At 36.5% G+C, this 18770-nt stretch overlaps 1 protein-coding gene across 2 annotated transcripts in view; it reads left to right on the top strand.

The window, feature by feature from the left end:
• The window catches only part of Adamts5 (ADAM metallopeptidase with thrombospondin type 1 motif, 5), a 46808-nt gene extending 31711 nt beyond the window's left edge, over positions 1-15097 (top strand). For both annotated transcript variants that reach the window (XM_005375603.2, XM_005375602.2), the window contains 5 exons: positions 1474-1757; positions 2907-3090; positions 3463-3638; positions 5434-5609; positions 8216-15097. In XM_005375603.2, the coding sequence (XP_005375660.1) occupies positions 1474-1757; positions 2907-3090; positions 3463-3638; positions 5434-5609; positions 8216-8783 (1388 nt within the window). In that variant the 3' untranslated portion in view covers positions 8784-15097. The remainder of the gene's footprint in view (positions 1-1473; positions 1758-2906; positions 3091-3462; positions 3639-5433; positions 5610-8215) is intronic.
• Positions 15098-18770: the final 3673 nt, after the last annotated feature.

Raw genomic sequence — 18770 nt, 5'->3', positions numbered from 1 at the left:
CAGTAAGACACCAACCGGGCTTTGACAGATGCAAAGTACCCAATGTAGACCAGTTCCGTGAAAGAACAAACACAAAGGGGAGAAAACAGAAGGCTATAAACATTGGCCTAGTCCTGAATTATCAGCGATTGTTCCTTCTCTTCTCCTATCCCTCCTTTATTCTGTAAATTTTGAAAGGTTTTTATTAAAATCTTTCTCAGTCTAGGAGAAATATTTTATGTAGTCTATGCCCTTCACCTTAGTCAGGAATTATGACGGGTAGATTGGGATCACTTTCCTGTGTTCTTGACACCTAGAATGTGTTGGAGAGCATGCTTGGTACTAAGCAAATGCTCGCTCAGTAAATACAAGAATAAATCAGGTACCACTTTGGTTATTGTTTATGGAATTAGGGGAAAGGAGGCACGTGCTAAGCACATGAGGGAAACGATAAGTCGGAAATGTTGAACGTGTTATAAATAGAGCACCTAGAATACTCTGTTTCTTAAGGTTGGAGAGTAAAAGGTTTGCTATTGTTAATTTCACAATCAGATTTCCTCTGGGTCCACCTGAATGTCTTTTTGGTACCTCAGCAAGACGGCTATTTCCATAGCTAAGTACAAAAAAGTAATTTCCTGTAATCATACTAACTCTAAGACTAGAGATGCTCCAGATGCCCCATGGGGGATGCTGGAGTCCGGGGAGGTGCCCAGCCTTGCCCCACACACATCACCTTCTTCAGGGGTCCACACTGCAGATTTGGGAGCGCTCTGTGCTTCAACATTACCTGCAGCATTTCATTTTTTGAACCTTTTTATATTATATATAATAACTCCATTCATTGTAGGAGCTGGTACATGTACATATCACATCTCAACCCGTCTTCCCCTTCACACCCCCCAGGTTCCCTTCCCATCTCTATAAATTTCCTATCATCTATCTTTTGTTTTTTTTTAATTTTAAATAGAAAAAAAATACAATCAATGATACAGAATTTTAAAACAAGATAATAGAAAATTAACAATGGTTATTATATTGTATACTGATATTTTCAAAGTAGTTGCTCAGATCACAAGATATAGGAGTGCAAAATTGATCAAACAATATAAGTACAAACCATTCCTTTCGATGAACTAATAGGACTTAGTAGTGTAATTATCTTAGCTGTTTTATATATATATATTTTTTTTTTCTTTTCCCTTTCTTCTTTTCTCCTTTCTCCCATCCCAGTTGTTCTTTCCTTTTGAGCAGTTTCTTTCCCTTTTACCATATCTATTGTACATTTTGGATTTTATTTATTCTTTCAGCTGCTTATACTAGGGAGACAATATGATTTATCTTTAGTTTTGATCTTTATTTGTACTTGATCTCTCTTGTAGGAGGAACCATGCCTCACTGAACCTTCTGTGATTTATTTCACATTTTTTAGATCTCTGATCTCAGTGATATGAAACCTAAACCTACAGCTGTGATTAGTCTTGGTTATTCTTTTAGGTAACTGTTTGCTAGATGTGCCACGGAAGCAGATCCTGGGCCCTGAGGAACTTCCAGGACAGACTTACGATGCCACGCAGCAGTGCAACCTGACCTTTGGTCCCGAATACTCTGTGTGTCCCGGCATGGATGTGTGTGCCCGGCTCTGGTGCGCTGTGGTGCGCCAGGGCCAGATGGTGTGTCTGACCAAGAAGCTGCCTGCTGTGGAAGGGACACCCTGTGGGAAAGGAAGAATCTGCCTGCAGGGCAAGTGTGTAGACAAAACCAAGAAGAAATACTATTCAGTAAGTTGTGTTCGCATCACCCAAAGCCTGAAAGTCACCATGGGAGGTACATGCCTAGGACATGTGTGGCATTGTCATCAGAAGGTTTCATTTGACTTCTAGGGATCAAAACATTTGACCTAAGGAACAAAAGGCTACTTAGGAGAGCCTACAACATAGTTCTTCTAATTATTTGATAATCTCTAATATGGCCATGTTTTACTCCAACTGGAAGTCCATCTACCTTTAGGAGCTACCATAAGCTAAGACTGCTCGAAGGAAACATTTCTATCACTAAATGCACAGTGTCCTTAATCTTCAAGACCAGATCAGAGTATGTGTTCACTGTCATTTGTAAGGTTTGTGACATCCCTAACTTAAGGGTGCCATGTACTCATTGTCCATGTCTTTCAGCCTGCCACCAATTGCGCATGATCAGACACCCAACACCAGCAGCCAGAGGCGGTTTCGCACATATTCTATGGGAAAAATTGTTTGAAGTATGTTGCTTGTGGGAGGCTTAACTCCCTCCTGGAAGGAGTCCAGAGAATAGTCCTGGGTGGCACCCAACACTCCTTCCCTGTGGGGTGCGTAGAAGTAGGGTGCAGATGCCCTTCAGCATGTCGCATCTAATCAGGATTTATGCCAAGCTGAACTCCAAGACATTTGGATATGCAGCGGAGTCTGTCACAGGCAGGATGTGTGATGTCAACAAAGGAACTGTGAAACTTTAGGGCTAGAAAGAAAAAGATGCAGATACAACCAGACAGTGTTTGCCGTCATGCAGACCATTGGCTTTATACATTTGATTAAAAATCCATGTCACAAAAGTCAGAGTGCTTCAGCAGTTGTGAACAGACTTGACAATAGCAGAAAGCATAATTTAGAATGTCTCAGGGAAAACAAGAGGAAATCTTTGTGAAGGACTAAGAATCTAGGGTGATGTTTATTCTTTGTTGCTGAGAGTGGGATCCTGGAAAAAATGAATTGCTTAATATTGGAAATGTGTTTTAATTCCAGAGCATGACCTCGTTCAGTTCAGTAAAGACTTAACTGTATCTGTTTTAAGTTCCCGCTGTATCGTTGCTTGCAGGTGTTTTCCAGAAGTACTGTACAATTTGGATGTTTTCTTCCTCTTTGGGTTAAACTATCTTCTGTGTTCTATTTCAGACATCAAGCCACGGCAACTGGGGGCCTTGGGGGCCCTGGGGCCAGTGCTCTCGCTCATGTGGGGGTGGAGTACAGTTTGCCTATCGCCACTGCAATAACCCTGCACCCAGAAACAGCGGCCGCTACTGCACAGGGAAGAGGGCCATCTACCGATCCTGCAGTGTTGCGCCCTGCCCGCCGAATGGTACGCTGCTCCCACGTGTCAGTAATTGCCACAAACCACATGTAATTTGTGTCCCAGCAGAAGTAAATAGGGAAGGCTGTTGAAATAGTGTTTATCTTATTAGTGCATAGTCCCAAAATTGTTCAAATCAATAACAAACATGTGACTTGTTTTTAAAGTATTATCATTATAAAAATATGTATTTAGAGAATTAGAAGCAAAACGTCCTCTTTTCCATTTCATATAGATAAAATCATTCAATACTGTTGCTTACAAAAGCTGTGTGATAAAAACACTAGCATCTTCCTTTGAAAATTAATTATTTAAATGTATAAGAATATAGCTCAATTGCAGAACAAATAAAGTATTCTTATAATGTGCTTTGTTCCCTAGGTAAATCTTTTCGTCATGAGCAATGTGAGGCTAAAAATGGCTATCAGTCTGATGCAAAAGGAGTCAAAACATTTGTGGAATGGGTTCCCAAATACGCTGGAGTCTTGCCAGCGGACGTATGCAAACTGACCTGCAGGGCCAAAGGCACAGGCTACTATGTGGTCTTTTCTCCCAAGGTAACTACCCCCTCACTGGCCAGGAGCAGTAGATGTCTTCCATGATTTGGTAGACGGAAGCCTGCAGAGGCCAAATGTAAACACTCATTATTTGGGGAAGGTGGCTGGATTGGGGAGGGTTTTTATTTTCATCTTTTTAATTGCTATTTTTTTTCAAACTTTATACAATGAACAATTTAAAGAAAATGTAACAAATAAATGCTTTAAAAGCTATTTTTCAAAAGCATAACTCACTGTCAAGGAAAGCAAAATGCGACCTTAACTTTAAAATATCCAAGAAAACAGCCAGCATTTTCTAGGCACGTTTGCTAAAGGGACTATAAGAACTCTTTGCTGAATTATAAGGATGGGATCATGCCCATTCATTGTCTCCGATGCAAGCTTTTGAGTAAGTCTTAGACTCTTAATATGAATAATATCTCATTCCTTATTTTTCACAGAACAGCATTTCCTAAATATACCCCAGGTTTTTTTTCTCTTTCAGTTTTTGGGTTGCAGTTGAAAAATACTAACTTTTTAATTTACTAACAGGTGCTACATTTAAAACACTTCTGAAACTGGCCTGATATATATATATATACACACACACACATACAAACATATACTTGTTAGTGAAAAATAAACTAATGTCTAACAGGTAATTCTTAAAATATCATATTTCACTTATGAAATAATACATTTTCATAAAAAATATTACAGATTTTAAAAAATGCCACTTTGAAATACCACCATCTAGTTTTACACTGACACAACTAAAAAAAATTCATATTTATATGTTATATGTACTCACTTGGACAAGCTACAAATGTTTATGATTATATGCTATCTTTTTTTTTTTTTTTTTTATGGTACCAGGAATTGAACTCACAACCTTGCGCTTGCCAGGCAGGCGCTGTGCCACTGAGCTAAATCCCCAGCCCCAGTATGCTATCTTCACTAGCTTTGCAACAGCATATACTGATCTTTTTTTACTCAAAATGTACTCAATCTTCTTCAGTATATACTTTTCTGACCTTTCCAGAGTGTATATTTTACAGTTACTTGTCTACTTCTATTTCATTGTCTAATAGTCCAACACACAAAGGGAAGTGTTCTGCCACCTATGACATGGTCTTGGATAGGTTTAATTTTCAGCTTTTTGTATAATAACCTTTATGCAACAGAAAAGACTCTCTATGTCCTTAAGCCTTCTCATGTTCAGCTTTTTACTTGAGTAACAGACCCATACCCTAAGTGAAAACATTGTTTTGATCAATGTAAAAAGCCGTGATACAGTAATACCTTGGTTCATGGATGCTTTTGTTTGCAAAAAACTTGCAAACAAAAATTCTCAAACAGAAATGTTTGGCAAAATTTTGTTTTTGTTTGCAGACTGCACCGGGTGACAAACATGACCGCGGCCATCTTTCCCACACCAACATAATTGTGGCCATCTTTTCCAAACTTGTAGAGCAAAATTAAGTTTGTATACCGAGGTACATTGAAATGTTTCCAGAACTTGTTATGCATATAAAAATGGAGAGCAGTACCTTGAATCACTTAACATATTGGGGGTTCAAGAGAAAGTGCATAACCTTCTCTGACTTCTCTGAAACTTCTTACTGCCAGTATTGCAAAGATTTTTTTAGTTAGATGCTTCTGAAAAGTAAGTGGTTGATTGATCATTGGTTGCTTGTTCTTTTCCAATGTATGATTTAATCCAATCAAACTCATATTAGAGTTTGCTAGCTTGCCAAAGGAGCCAAGTGCTGATGCACAGATGTGTTCCACTGCTGAAGTACCTGCCATGTTTCAGGTGACTGACGGGACCGAGTGCAGACCTTACAGTAATTCTGTCTGCGTGCGAGGGCGGTGTGTGCGAACTGGCTGTGATGGAATCATTGGGTCAAAGCTGCAATACGACAAATGCGGAGTATGTGGAGGCGACAACTCCAGTTGTACAAAGGTTATTGGAACCTTCAATAAAAAAAGGTAATGTTATAGAACCCTTTCCCTTCTATGAACTGAATAAAGCTTTAGACCAGCAAACTTGATACCAGGGGACTCATATTACTGCCTCAGGTCTCTGTAAGAGGCTTTCTCACAGAAGAGGCTTGAGTAGCACAGTGTGACTCTGAGAAGGGAGGAGAGAAGATAAATAAGGCTTTGGTGGCTCAGTGGACACTCATGAACTGCTACAGTCCTAGCGCTCAAGGTCTTGCACAGTCAGACAACTAAAAAGGAAAAGTGGGTGGCATTTCACTGCAATCATCGCTTGCAGACTGATTATTTCTAAAGTATAATTTATGAAAGGATAGCTGGCAGGTTGTGCTCTTCTTGAGAAAATATTTCCTCTGAAAAATATAAGTTAATTAAAGTGGCAAGGGTAACAGTCCTACTTTAGAGTGAACTATTCTGGTGTATGACTACCCTGTCAGGGTATACACACAGCAGCGTCTCTAGCTTCTCCAGTTTTGCTTTAAAGGTATCAGGGCATGAATTGCAGGTTCTGGCATAAAATCTAATGTTCTTACAGAATGGATGGATTGGCTAGAGAACCTGATGGAATATGGGATTATTTTTCTTGTTTGCAAAAACTCACACCAAATGGAATGGGTTGAGTCTACCTGTGTTCGCTACATAGATGCTGAGTTATCTTTAACTTGATAGTGATGCACAGCCCAAATAAATAATAAGAACTTACTAAAAACATAAAACATAATGCAAAAACTGAAAATTTTCTTTCATTAAAAATGTATGGCTGAAAAGTTTATTTTGAGTGAAATATAGTTTACCAATCTTTTTTGCTAAGGAAATAATAATTATTTGCATATGTGGGGCCACACCTGTAAAAAAAAAAAAACTCTTCACATCCAATTACATCCTGCATTTTTTTTAAAGAGAAAGAACATCCTGCATTTTTGTATATTTCAAAGGTGTGAGACACCTCAGAGATGATCATTTCAATCTTTTGTTTTACAAGAGAGGAAACCAGGAAGATGGACATGTAAGACTTACACAAATTTGAATGGCTGATGAATACCAGAGAAGAGCAGAGGTTACAATTGAAGTCATAGAATTTGTAGGCCACTTTGTGATTTCAAAAATGAACAAAGGAAAGAAGGGAGGGAGGGACAGGAGGTGGGGAAAAGGGGATACAGAGAAAGAAAAGGGAAGAGAAAAAGGGAACAAAGGAGGAAGAAGGGAAGTAGAGGAGCAAGAAAAAGGGAAAGAAGAAAAAAGGAAAAGAAGGAAATTCTTGAACTAGATGAGGAATAAAATCATCTTTAAAATTCTACCTTATATACTATTTGCTATGTCTCCTGCCTAGGGTTAAACAGCACTTGCAAAAATGTTAAATAGAGTATTCTAAGCTTTTGTGTTGACAACTAATATCTGAACATTAATGTCACATGAACAGGCAAAGAAATTCATAATAGAGACAAGTGATATGCAACATAAATTGATTATATTATTTGGTAAAAGGTGGGAACCGGAAATGAGACAATTCAGTTTCACACACTTCAAACTGTATAAGTAATGGTATTTCTCTTTGAGTAACTAAGAAAGTACAGTAAGGGTAATATAGGGGGACATTATTATGGAATGCTTATGAAGGCAGATATTTTGGCAAGTGTTGCTCCTTCATACTGGCATAATCCCTTGGTGCTTAATTAGCATTTCTGTCCTAGAATTTACCCCAAGTTTAGAGACAGTTGAAATAATTATATGTTGGTCCATTCCTCAGAGCTAATGATGGATCTTTCGATTCTTATTTGTCACCTACTGTAACCTTTCTCAATTTATTGAAAGATCATTTGCAGACTAAGTATTCAGGAAAATTTAATAAAAATGTTAAAATCTATTTTTCTATGAGGTACTAGGTTCTCATTATCCAGTGACAGCATTTGACCTTACATTCAGTGTCTTACCTCGTGACATCCAGAGTTCAGAGGCTCTGCTCCACCTCCAGACAAACAACAACTAAATCTGTGCTCTTGAACTTGAGCTTGAAAAGTACTGTTGTCTGACCTCATCCTGCAAGATGGGGACTTAGTGGTCTGGCTTTGGCATAACCTTGGGAATTTCTAAGAGATACCTACCTAATTCCAATACGCAAACAAACTTGAGAAACTTTAATCATTTCTGTGATATTCCATAAAGAGAATTTTTTTGGAGGCTCACACATACATATACCTCATTTTATGCCAAAAATAATATAAAGTAGCTTTGTAAAGATGGTAGTATTGATTAATATGGCAATAGAATATAAAGCATTAAATGAAGTTGGTATAAATTTTTTAAATAATGGTAGGTTGCTAACATCATCCTATTTTTGAACATCTCAATAAAATTGTGTACAACCTGATAGCCTAACTACAATTTTATTTTGTCATAAAATTTAATTTTAAAGACAATTTAAAGTAAGCTCTGAAATATGTGATGACTTTGTAATAAGATGAAAGCTTTTAGAGAATTACTATTTGTTTATCTGTTGAAGTGTTTACTTACTTTCTGTTTTCTTCCTCTTTTTCTTTCACTCCCTCCCTTAACTGTCTTCCCACTCTTTGCTCTTCTGTGAACGTTTCTGCCTCCAGTAAGGGTTACACTGATGTTGTGAGGATCCCGGAAGGGGCAACCCACATAAAAGTCCGACAGTTCAAAGCCAAAGACCAAACTAGATTCACTGCCTATTTAGCCTTGAAAAAGAAAAACGGTGAGTACCTTATCAATGGGAAGTACATGATCTCCACGTCGGAGACCATCATCGACATCAACGGCACTGTCATGAACTACAGCGGCTGGAGCCACCGGGATGACTTCTTGCATGGGATGGGCTACTCGGCCACAAAGGAAATTCTAATCGTGCAGATTCTTGCGACTGACCCAACTAAGGCGTTAGATGTCCGCTACAGTTTTTTTGTTCCCAAGAAATCCACTCCAGCAGTAAACTCGGTCACTAGCCATGGCAGCAATAAAGTGGGACTGCACACTCCACAGCTGCAGTGGGTGACCGGCCCATGGCTCGCCTGTTCAAGGACCTGTGACACGGGCTGGCACACAAGGACGGTGCAGTGCCAGGATGGAAACCGGAAGTTAGCAAAGGGTTGTCTTCTTTCTCAGAGGCCTTCTGCATTTAAACAGTGCTTGCTGAAGAAATGTTAGCCTGAGGCTACACTCTTCTGCGCAAAGACAGCTGGAGGATGCATCCTGGATACAGCTGTGGTGAACAAGAGGTCTACCCCACGCACAGAAAGTCACACTTCAGTGTCACTGTCACCAGGAATCAAATTATGGGCAGAATCTGCTCTCTGTGACCAAAAGAAGATGTGTACACTGCTTCATGTGACAATGGTGACCTTGAACTATGGAAAAACTTGGGAGTTATTTAATATCCCCTGGGCCTGCAAGAACAAAAAGTAAATAAATAAAACATTAATGAATGTAGAATCAGGGGACATTTGAAGATAGCAAAACAATCTACCCTCTGTCACCTACCTCTTATACAATGTCTTCAAAGGCATTATAATCAGTTTCACCCATGATACACAGTAGCTTATTTTTACTGTTTGTAAGTGCATTTCCCCTTGGTATGTCACTTTATATTACTTGGTTCTATTTATATATGTGTATATATATGTGTGTATGTGTGTGTATGTGTGTGTATGTGTGTGTGTGTGTATATATATTTCTATCAAAAAGTGTTTGACCAAAGTAGGTCTACAGCTATTTCAATTCCCACTTTCCAGAAAGAGCTGTGGATATTTTACTGGAAGTTAAGAACTTGCTGCTGTTTTAAAAAAATTTAGTACATTTTCTGGCTAAAACAAACAAAATATATTCCAAAACCATTTTAACAGCAAGCATTTTCTAAGCAATTTTGCAAAGAAAAACAAATCTCAGCGTATTTAGTCATTTCAATATATTCCTGGGTCCATCTACTTAAACTTGCGGCTACTTATACTTTTTTTCAGGCAGCCAGCCAAATTAACAAACGAATAGAATATAGGAATAGTGTTTGTGTGTATGTGATCAATATTCAAGAGTAAAAATTAGTTTCCTTGTGTTGGAATTTTCAAGAAAAAATGTATGTCACCATGTTTTCAATTTATATTTTCACAACTGCTTGCTCTTTCTATGGCTCCCAACTGCTATCTTACAATGTGTAACATACATACAGAACACACAGCACAGAGCTATTACATCCAACACCTTAAACATTGGTATACCTCTTACCAGCAAGCCTTTAAAATGTGTTTGTTCTGCTTGTTTGTCTGTTTCATTCAAGGGTTCTAAAAATCTACAATGTTTTATACTTCTCTTTGGCTTGATTTAATAGGCATATTAAAGCTCACATAGTAATAAGCCACATCTAGAAGGGGTAATTATCATTAAGGTGGTTAAAGCAAAAAAAGTGCTTAACATTAATAAGACTGTTTCCACACAACAGGCAAGAATTTAATTTAATATAAATATATTCCTACTGTATTCAAGGTTTTCCCAATTGGAAAGGGTTTGGCTGTATCAGTACATGTGTGAGTGATAAAATGTTATGATTTTCAGGAAGTATATTACATTTATTTCCATATCTTATCTAGGTAGGTTATAAGCTTGATGAGTCAGCCATTGAAAATGTTTTACAATCACATGCATGAAAATTTATTTTTAGATTGTGAACTGCATATCCACATGCCCATAAGTCAGAAAATCAAAGATGTTTAGTCCATAAGGATTTATTCTTTTATGTGAAATACTAAAAGCCAATCATTTTATATAAAATTTTATAAAACAATACCAAATGTGCCTATTGTGAAAGATTTAAATATAAAAATTTTAGGGAATCATTGATTTGATTCCATTAAACTTATGAGAATTTATTTTTAGTATAAAATATTTTTATTATAAAAGAATTATGTAATTGATCTCACTATATCACATTAATTCATTCATTTCAGGGGCTATGAAAACATGTCTCTTGTTTAAGATATTTTCTTAAGAAATTATTTTTAAGAACAGATAATTATTTTACAAAATCTATAATCATCTTTTGGATTTTCATAGGATTATTTTGTTTTATACATAGCAATTTTATCTTAAGGAGTTATCATTTCAAGAATTGGATCTACACAAGACTAGTAACCTATATTTTCTGGAGTTCACCAGGTAACAAAGACAAGGGCAGGGAACAAAGCTCTCAAATTGGTCAGAAAAAAAAAAAAAGAAAAAGAATTAAAAGAACTCATACTGATATTTAACTGTGAGAACAGAATCAGTACAAAGCTCAGTGTTACTTTACCCAATTTGGAAATTTTAATCAAATAACTCAAATGTGACAAAATTCATTTTCACTTTCTGTGGTTATATTTCCAGCAACATTAAAAAGTATTGAAGAGTAAACATGGTTGTCTTCCACTCGACTTCACCATAGTATATTCAGAGTTTTGTGGTAATATTTATCAGTGACTCACTTTTCCCCAGATGCACGAAGTTCTATACTTCTCACTGAAACAATCCTAGAAAGGTTAGAATAAATTAACCACTCTTGAAGGTTTTTAAGTTTTCTCTCCTTTTTTTGTTAATGAGTATCACGAAATTGAGGAATGTATGCCACAACTCCTGAGAAAAGTGGTATAGACTGAAAACTGTAATTCAGAGAAATAGAATGTTCAGTAGATAAAAAAAGTGAGCAAAAGGAAAGTGCTCTATGACTATAATTCTGTCCAGTTTGATTGTATCTTGTCTCACATTTCTGTACCTGCATTTTGAATTTAAAAGCAAACCGATTTAGGGTTCAAGATGCTGAAAAGAGGGAGAAAAAAAGAGTTTGTTTAAAATGCTCAGGTTTGTAAGAATTTAATCTCATTTGCATAACTAAGCAGTCTGGAGTAAGTTTTATTAAGTACAGAGGGAACCCAGAAGAAAATACGTTTATTTCTTTCAGAATAGAAAAGGTTAAATTAAGCCCTGCCTTGTGGTTTAGAAGTATAAAAACATTGCTGTAATTTATCTTACAAATTCAATTTCCTTTGCCTTCCTGTGGAAACAGTTTTATCTCATTAAACTAAGAATTAAGGGATGAATCACAAACAAAAAGAAAATAAGTTGCAGCACTGAAAAGTAATTTATTGTTTTTGCAACTGGTATGTGAATTTGTGTGACAAAATTATTTATTCTTATTTAACAAAAATATGTGCAAATTCTTCTATATTTAAACTTTTTCCTATAGTCCTACTTTTTAATTTATGCTTCATGTTTGTGTATAAAGTACAGTTTTGTGTGTTTACATAATATACAGCACTGGGCGCTTTTGTATTTTTTTATACTGAAAGCTTTCTGTGTGAATCAAGTGTATATGTGTACATTCTCATGTTTCCTTCTTCTGATACTATCATTCTTCTTTCCAAGGAAATTTTAAATTTAATCTTTCTTGATCAGTAGTGTTCATTACCTGTAGCTCCACGAATAGGTCTTTTATATTTCATCAGCACTAATGTTTCCAAGTCACAGACAAGAAAAAATGCTTATTCAATCAAATAAGGGGTAAATTGTACACATGAGCATACAGATAGTCTGGAACAGAGGTGGTAAACCTGTGGCATGCATGCCACAGCCAGCTGTTTGCATCATGGAAAACTCTAAAAGGCTCATCATTCCTGACCTAGAAGCTTTCCACTGAAGCTAAGACACATTAAAGAACCAGGTTCATTCACATGATAGATAAACACAAAGCACTGTTGATACTCTATCTGAAAGTCCTTTACACACAACTTTTGAGTGATAAGAATAACAATAAAGCAAAGCTTGTCTTTTGAGGCTTGAGAAACACTTCCAAAAATTAATATCACTTAGTCTCTAATATCTGTAGCATTCTATAGATGAGCACACACACACACAAATGGGATTTCCATGATTCAGGTCCGGTAATTTCAACTGTTTGTACAAACATTGGATATCTGCTGGTGAAATGTGGTTTTTTTATGACTCTAAAATCACTCAGAGCTATGATCATCATACTGGAGAGAGGCAGCAGTAACACACATGAGAACACTAACTTCACAGTCTGATCCTGTAATATGTCAAAGCACCCTTGGACTCACTGCACAGTTCATGAGCTCCATCTCCGGTTCTGACACCCTCTGTTGAATCTTTGCTAGCAAGCTCATGTCTAGCCAGATTGAGAAATTTGAGATTTGTGCTACGGCTTCGAGGTCAGTTTGTAAAATAAGATTGAATTTAACAATGACTGAATTTTGCTAGTAATCTAAGTCTGAGTGTGAAATCTCATTAGAAAGAGGGCGGCATATTAGTAACTCCTTATAATTAAATTTGAGGCCAAATACCTTATTTTTATAGAGTTCAAAGCTATGAATACATGAAATAACCATAAGTACAGAAGTACACATAGGAAACAAATTCAAGGTGCTTTGTCATTTAGACTCAAAGAAAATGAATTTCTATGTTTTCCTAGTATTTTTCTCATTTGCCAACAACCTATAGTTTTATATTGTCAGAGATAGATCTACTGACCTGACTCGTCCACTGAAATATTTTCCTAATAGCTGTCTGTTGGCCTGAACTACAAAATGATTTATTGAGTTATATCATCATAAAACACACAGTCTACACTGCATAATTGTGCTCTGTTCAATTAAAGTATGGGAGCATATTAAAATATAAAACCAGGTATTAGGCAAAAGATAGGAATACAAGATGGTCACATCAGCAAAGCATTCACCTAGTAAATGCTTAGTGACATAATATAATTCTACTGCAGGTTTTGTGGGGAAAATAAAGGGATATGTTGTTAGAACTAGTTCATTTTGAGAGTTAGACTTTAGAATACATATTAGCTCTCCCAATTAACTGCACCTTACTAATTTACTAGCACTTTAGTCATAATTTTGCTGTCTCTAATCCTCATCTGATGGATTCACTAACTGTCATTATAAACTGCATAGGTCTAATGAAAAGATAAATAATGGTCCATCTTCCTATAAAATATTGCCACAACAGTGACTCAGAGTCTAATACTGTGAGGAGAACTATTGTTTGCTAATAAAACAGGGCATTTTTTTTCATATTACTTTGACACATCCAATGAAGAATGGTTACTGAGGTGCTAATATCTTCCATGATCAACTGCTTAATGTTGTATTTCTCAGTTCTACTTTTTTATGTGATCTTAAAATTTGCAAGGAAGACCTCTACATTTTTGCTCAAGCCTCAGCACAACTGCACACTCAAAATTCAGGAAGTAAACATAGCCAATGGTCATTCTGACCAATGGGGAGTGACACAGCCTACATGTATATTTGAGGATATTTAAGTTGTCAACAAAACTTGAAGTCTATCAAGTCCATCGTATTTAAGTGAGTCACATTTCAGAATTGTTAAACCATCAATGTTACATTCAAACGTTGGTGTATTCACCCTAACATTTTAACGTTGTGATATTTTATGCCCATGGTAAACACTTAGTGACTATGTCTCAACCTTAACTTTAACAGCTCACAGTGTATTAGAAGCACATTTTCTATACTGAGAATGTATTTAGAAGTACTCACTATGTAATTGCAGCTACATTTTCAACTAAGAACTCTACAGTGACTGAATAATATTTTTGCATTGTACACTCAGGCATGACATAAATATTGTTGGTTTACCTTGCTACAATTAGGATTGACAAGCATTCCTTACATTTTAGTAATGACCTGTTAGTGGAGATCACCCACATAAATAGACACTGTAGTCAACTAACTAGATTACAGAAATGTGTTCCATTGACATAAGCTGTGGTACAAATAATTTGATTTGAATAAAGTCAAGTAATAAACATAAGTAGGTGTAGTTGAGATTTTTAAGTGTTGAAATATACTTTCATTGCTAGAGAAAAATAATGAAGATTTATATAGTATACATAAGATATAAAATTGTAAACTGCTTATTATCCTCAGATTTCCAGAAGTGATCATCCATAATGCAGTAGAAAGACCAAAAATCTTAGGAAAACCAAGCTGGGTCTTGTTTAAAATGTTTCTTAGCTTTTGCAAACTTCAAACCTGAGTCAACTGCTTAAAGAATTGCTATATCTTGTAGCCTGCATTCCACAACAGCTCTGCTTTTCAGGTAAACCACTTGAACTGAGCCGTTTGGGAACTGTCTGTTCTGTAATATTTTTCATTGAGGAGCAATATCTTATTTTGTAAAGCATTTTCCTGTGTGTGACTTAAAGCTGTAAAACATTGGTTTTGTGGTTTCAGTGGACACAATAAATACAAATTGTAAACTAGGTTAAAGTATATGCTGCATATAATATGTTTTAGAGTTGGAAACTACTGTCTAGTTATTTTCAATTTGCTTATGACATCAGTTGCACAAAAGCGGGCACCAAGAAAGTCCTAGGCTCTCTATAACTTCTATCGTTCATCATTCACATTGGCATAGACAATATTATCTATTAAAGTTCTGTGGAGCTATTATTTCAAGTTCCTCTTGCTAGATTATTCCTCTCTAAAGCTTGCCCACTTTGAAATTTGGTTGTTAAATTAGGAACAACAAACAATAGAATTTGCATTATTTTTTGGTTTGGTATATAAACTTATTCCAGACATAAAATTAAAGCTGACATAATAATAGAAGCCAAGAACTTTTTTTCAAATTGAAATTCTTTAGCAATTCTGTTTATTTGGTAACAGATTTATGGCATTAAAATTCCTAAGATCGCTGACTCTCTTAAACCCCAAATTATAACTATTTAGTATAAGATACAAACATTGAATTTCCCTCTTATAGCTAGCATTATTTTAGAATTATAGTATTGTATATTTTCTCAGTACCATCTGTACTTTTTAAAGAAATGATTAAAAATGCACACTTTTTAAAAGATAGTCTGCCAACTACATGATCACAACATGGCTAAGAGTTGTTAATCTTCTCATGTCAGGCCCTTTGGCCACCTCACAAAATATTTACTGCAGGTTTCTCTCTACAACCTTGTGAGTGGGCATTGACATTCCAGTATTGCAGATGACAGTCACAGTACGATAATCATTAGTGATTACCTGGCTTTCACCAAGTGCCAAGCGCTGTTGTAAGCACCTCACGTATTTATTATCAGTCATTACCATCTTTAGACACTAAGACTGAAATCCTTATAGACAGTGAGTCTGAAGGAGCAAACACATGGTGAATGGAGGGCTGTGAGATTGGAGGAGTGGAGGGAGGAGTGTTTGCATGTCCTGCAGAGTGGGTTCCTGAGTACAGCAAGAGATCTCCTGAAACTCCAAGGAAAGTGGCAAGCAGGCTAAGGAAAAACAGGCAAAAAACAAGAATAGAGTTAAGAGCTGAGAATGCAACAGAGGACTATTTAAAGAGAGAGAAGAGGAACTTTAGTTTGAGAACAATTAAAATGTTAGAAATATTAACACACAAATAAACTTCAAACTTAAGCACTTAGCCTTACAGTTTTGCAGCTAATAATGAGCTGTTTCAATGTCAAAGACATTCTGAGGGGTAGATTTTAAATTAGGAGCAGAATGAACAAAGGAAAGGGTTAGAAACAGACATAGAAATGTTTGTGAAGTGCAAATTATCATAAAAGTCTATATTCTCTTGCATCTTTCCATATATATATATATACACACACATTAGAGTGTTTTGTCTGTCCAATTCTACTTATGTTTTCCCACAGAATAAATGATCACAACCCACCCTCAAACTCCATGGATTATGCATATTTAGATTTTGATTATCTGTGGACAGTCCTGAAAATAAATTGACTACCATGCTTTTATATAGACATAGGTGAGAAGGAAAAGTGGTTTAAAAGTTCTGTGCATGTCTGCTACATAGATAAAAAGAATTGAATCCTGGAATAATTAACCATCTGAGACACGTGCGTTGGGATGGAGGAAAATAAGCAGACCTAAGACCCAAGACCGCTATCTAACATGTTTATAAGATTACCTGCAGCGCGGATTTCTCTCCCTCCTACACGCCTGCCATGCTTTGTCTCTCTACTTCATCTTTCATCTGGATTTGCCTTGAACTGAAAGCATAGCCCTTTTGTTGCTGCTGTTATTACTTATGATTAAAAGCATCTAAATCTTAGAGAGCCAAAAAGTATATTTCTTAATCACTTGTAAGTAGATTCATTTCAAAAATTAGTGACTAAACTAGTTCAAGATTAACAAGTGTTTCATCTATAAAAATGTCAAGAACAATTAACCCTTCTTTTTCCAATATACGTCACCTTATAAACATTGCAAAGAATTTACCTAGGTTGTTTTGTCATTTTCAGAGGCCTTTCCTATCCCACAACCTGTTTAAAGACATTTTCTCTTGTTGCTTAGATATTAGTTGTATTTTTAAGGAGTTTTAAGAAGGGAGCTCAGGATTCAGAATTGAATAGGATCAGACAGAAGATATAAACACACAACAGCCTTTATAAGCAAAAGAGTGATGCAGCGCTGGAAGTTTGACCAGCTGTGCTCATCTCAGACAGTGTTTCCCCATGAATAAAAGTAGTAGACATTCCTTCCTCCAAGGTTATGTTATGACTGCTCAGTTCTTAGCTCCTCTGTTGCTACCACCTAAATCCAAACCACCAACCTTTTCCAGCCTGAACACAGCAAATGGCTTTTATATATTTATTTATTTATTCATTCATTCATTTATTTAGAGTTTTTTGAAACAAGGATGTTGCTTCAAAATTGTCAGGCATAAGAATTTTGGAGGATACCTCTAGAATTCTGTTTCCTACAAAGTTTCATCCCTGGAACTAATGATCTATATTGGAATCAAGGAAGAGGTCACCTTCTTACTAACGGTCCTGACTTTCAGGACCAGTCACAGATATCAAAGTCTAAATCTGCAGGCTAGTTTTGAACTATGTAGTTCAGGTTAGCTTTGAACTCACTATGTAGTGCAGGCTGGCCTTGAACTCTCAGTGAATTTCCTGCCTCAGCCTCCCAAGTGCTGGGATTACAGGTGTGTATCACTACAGCCAGCAAGCAAATGCTTTTAAGTGAAGCTGCCTGATTCCTTCATCAGTAAGACTGGTCACATAATGCCACACTGGATCATTTCATTCTTCTGCTAAAAAGTCTTGCAACATCTTCGTATGTGACCCAAAGTAAGGAAGAATGTCCTTCTGGTGCCTGCGAGGTCCCAAAGGAACGGGCTTACCTACCCTCACATTTTCTCCTGCTCTCCAGCTGCAGCTCAGTATTCCAGTTAATTCACCTCCCTGCTTATCCTCCAATGTATCAAGTGTGAACCACGTGTAGAATCCTTGCTCAGAATGCTCTTTTCCTAATATATGCTGCCTCCCTCTTTTCCATAAAATCCTAGTTCAAACATTCTCTCTGAGAGACTGCCTCTACTAACTCTAAACTAAGCAGTACATTCCTGCTTCAGTTTTTTTTTCATGGCTCTTATCAAAATTTACAGTTTCATGATATGGTCATTCATATGTTTTTTTGTTTGTTTGTTTTGGTTTTTTTCCGGTACCAGGAATCGAACTCACAACCTTGCGCTTGCCAGGCAGGTGCTGTGCTGCTGAGCTAAATCCCCAGCCCCTCATTCAGATGTTTTCTATCTCCGGTAATATACACAGATCTACAAATGTACCTACCTGAACATATATCTTCATTATTTATAGCTACATTATTATAGGCTATGAGGAGGATGTGTAGCGTATAACAAATGCTCAGTAAGTATTTTTGAATAAATGAGTGATTGAATGCATGGATGGTAATACAGGTAGATAATCATCATGAAAGAGTTCAGGGAATAGCAAGTTATGGACAGTGGGCTAAAGGCAGTAGTGAGAATATTTTCAGAAGGTAACACTGTTTTAAATTAAAAAAAAAAAACAAAAACAAAAAAAACAAGCCAAGTCACAGACTAGGAATGTCAGGCATCAAGAATAGATGAGTTAGTAAGAAGGTGACTACCTACTTGATTGCAAGTCGTTAGTTTGTAACTTTGCAAAAAACAGAATTCTATATCCTCCAAAATACTCATGCCTTTATTATCCAGTCAAACACCAATCTTGGTCCTGCTGTGAAAGTATTGTGCAGATAGAATTAATGTTACTAAACAACAAACCTCAAAACAGACAGATTATCCTGAATTAACTGGGAAGGTCCA

This window comes from Chinchilla lanigera, unplaced genomic scaffold (genome assembly GCF_000276665.1).
Source record: "Chinchilla lanigera isolate Chin_1 unplaced genomic scaffold, ChiLan1.0 scaffold00006, whole genome shotgun sequence".
In the NCBI taxonomy this organism is placed as follows: Eukaryota; Metazoa; Chordata; class Mammalia; order Rodentia; family Chinchillidae; genus Chinchilla; species Chinchilla lanigera.
The sequence above is the reverse complement of the archived record's forward strand: the minus strand, read 5'-3'. Positions and strand labels throughout refer to the sequence as shown.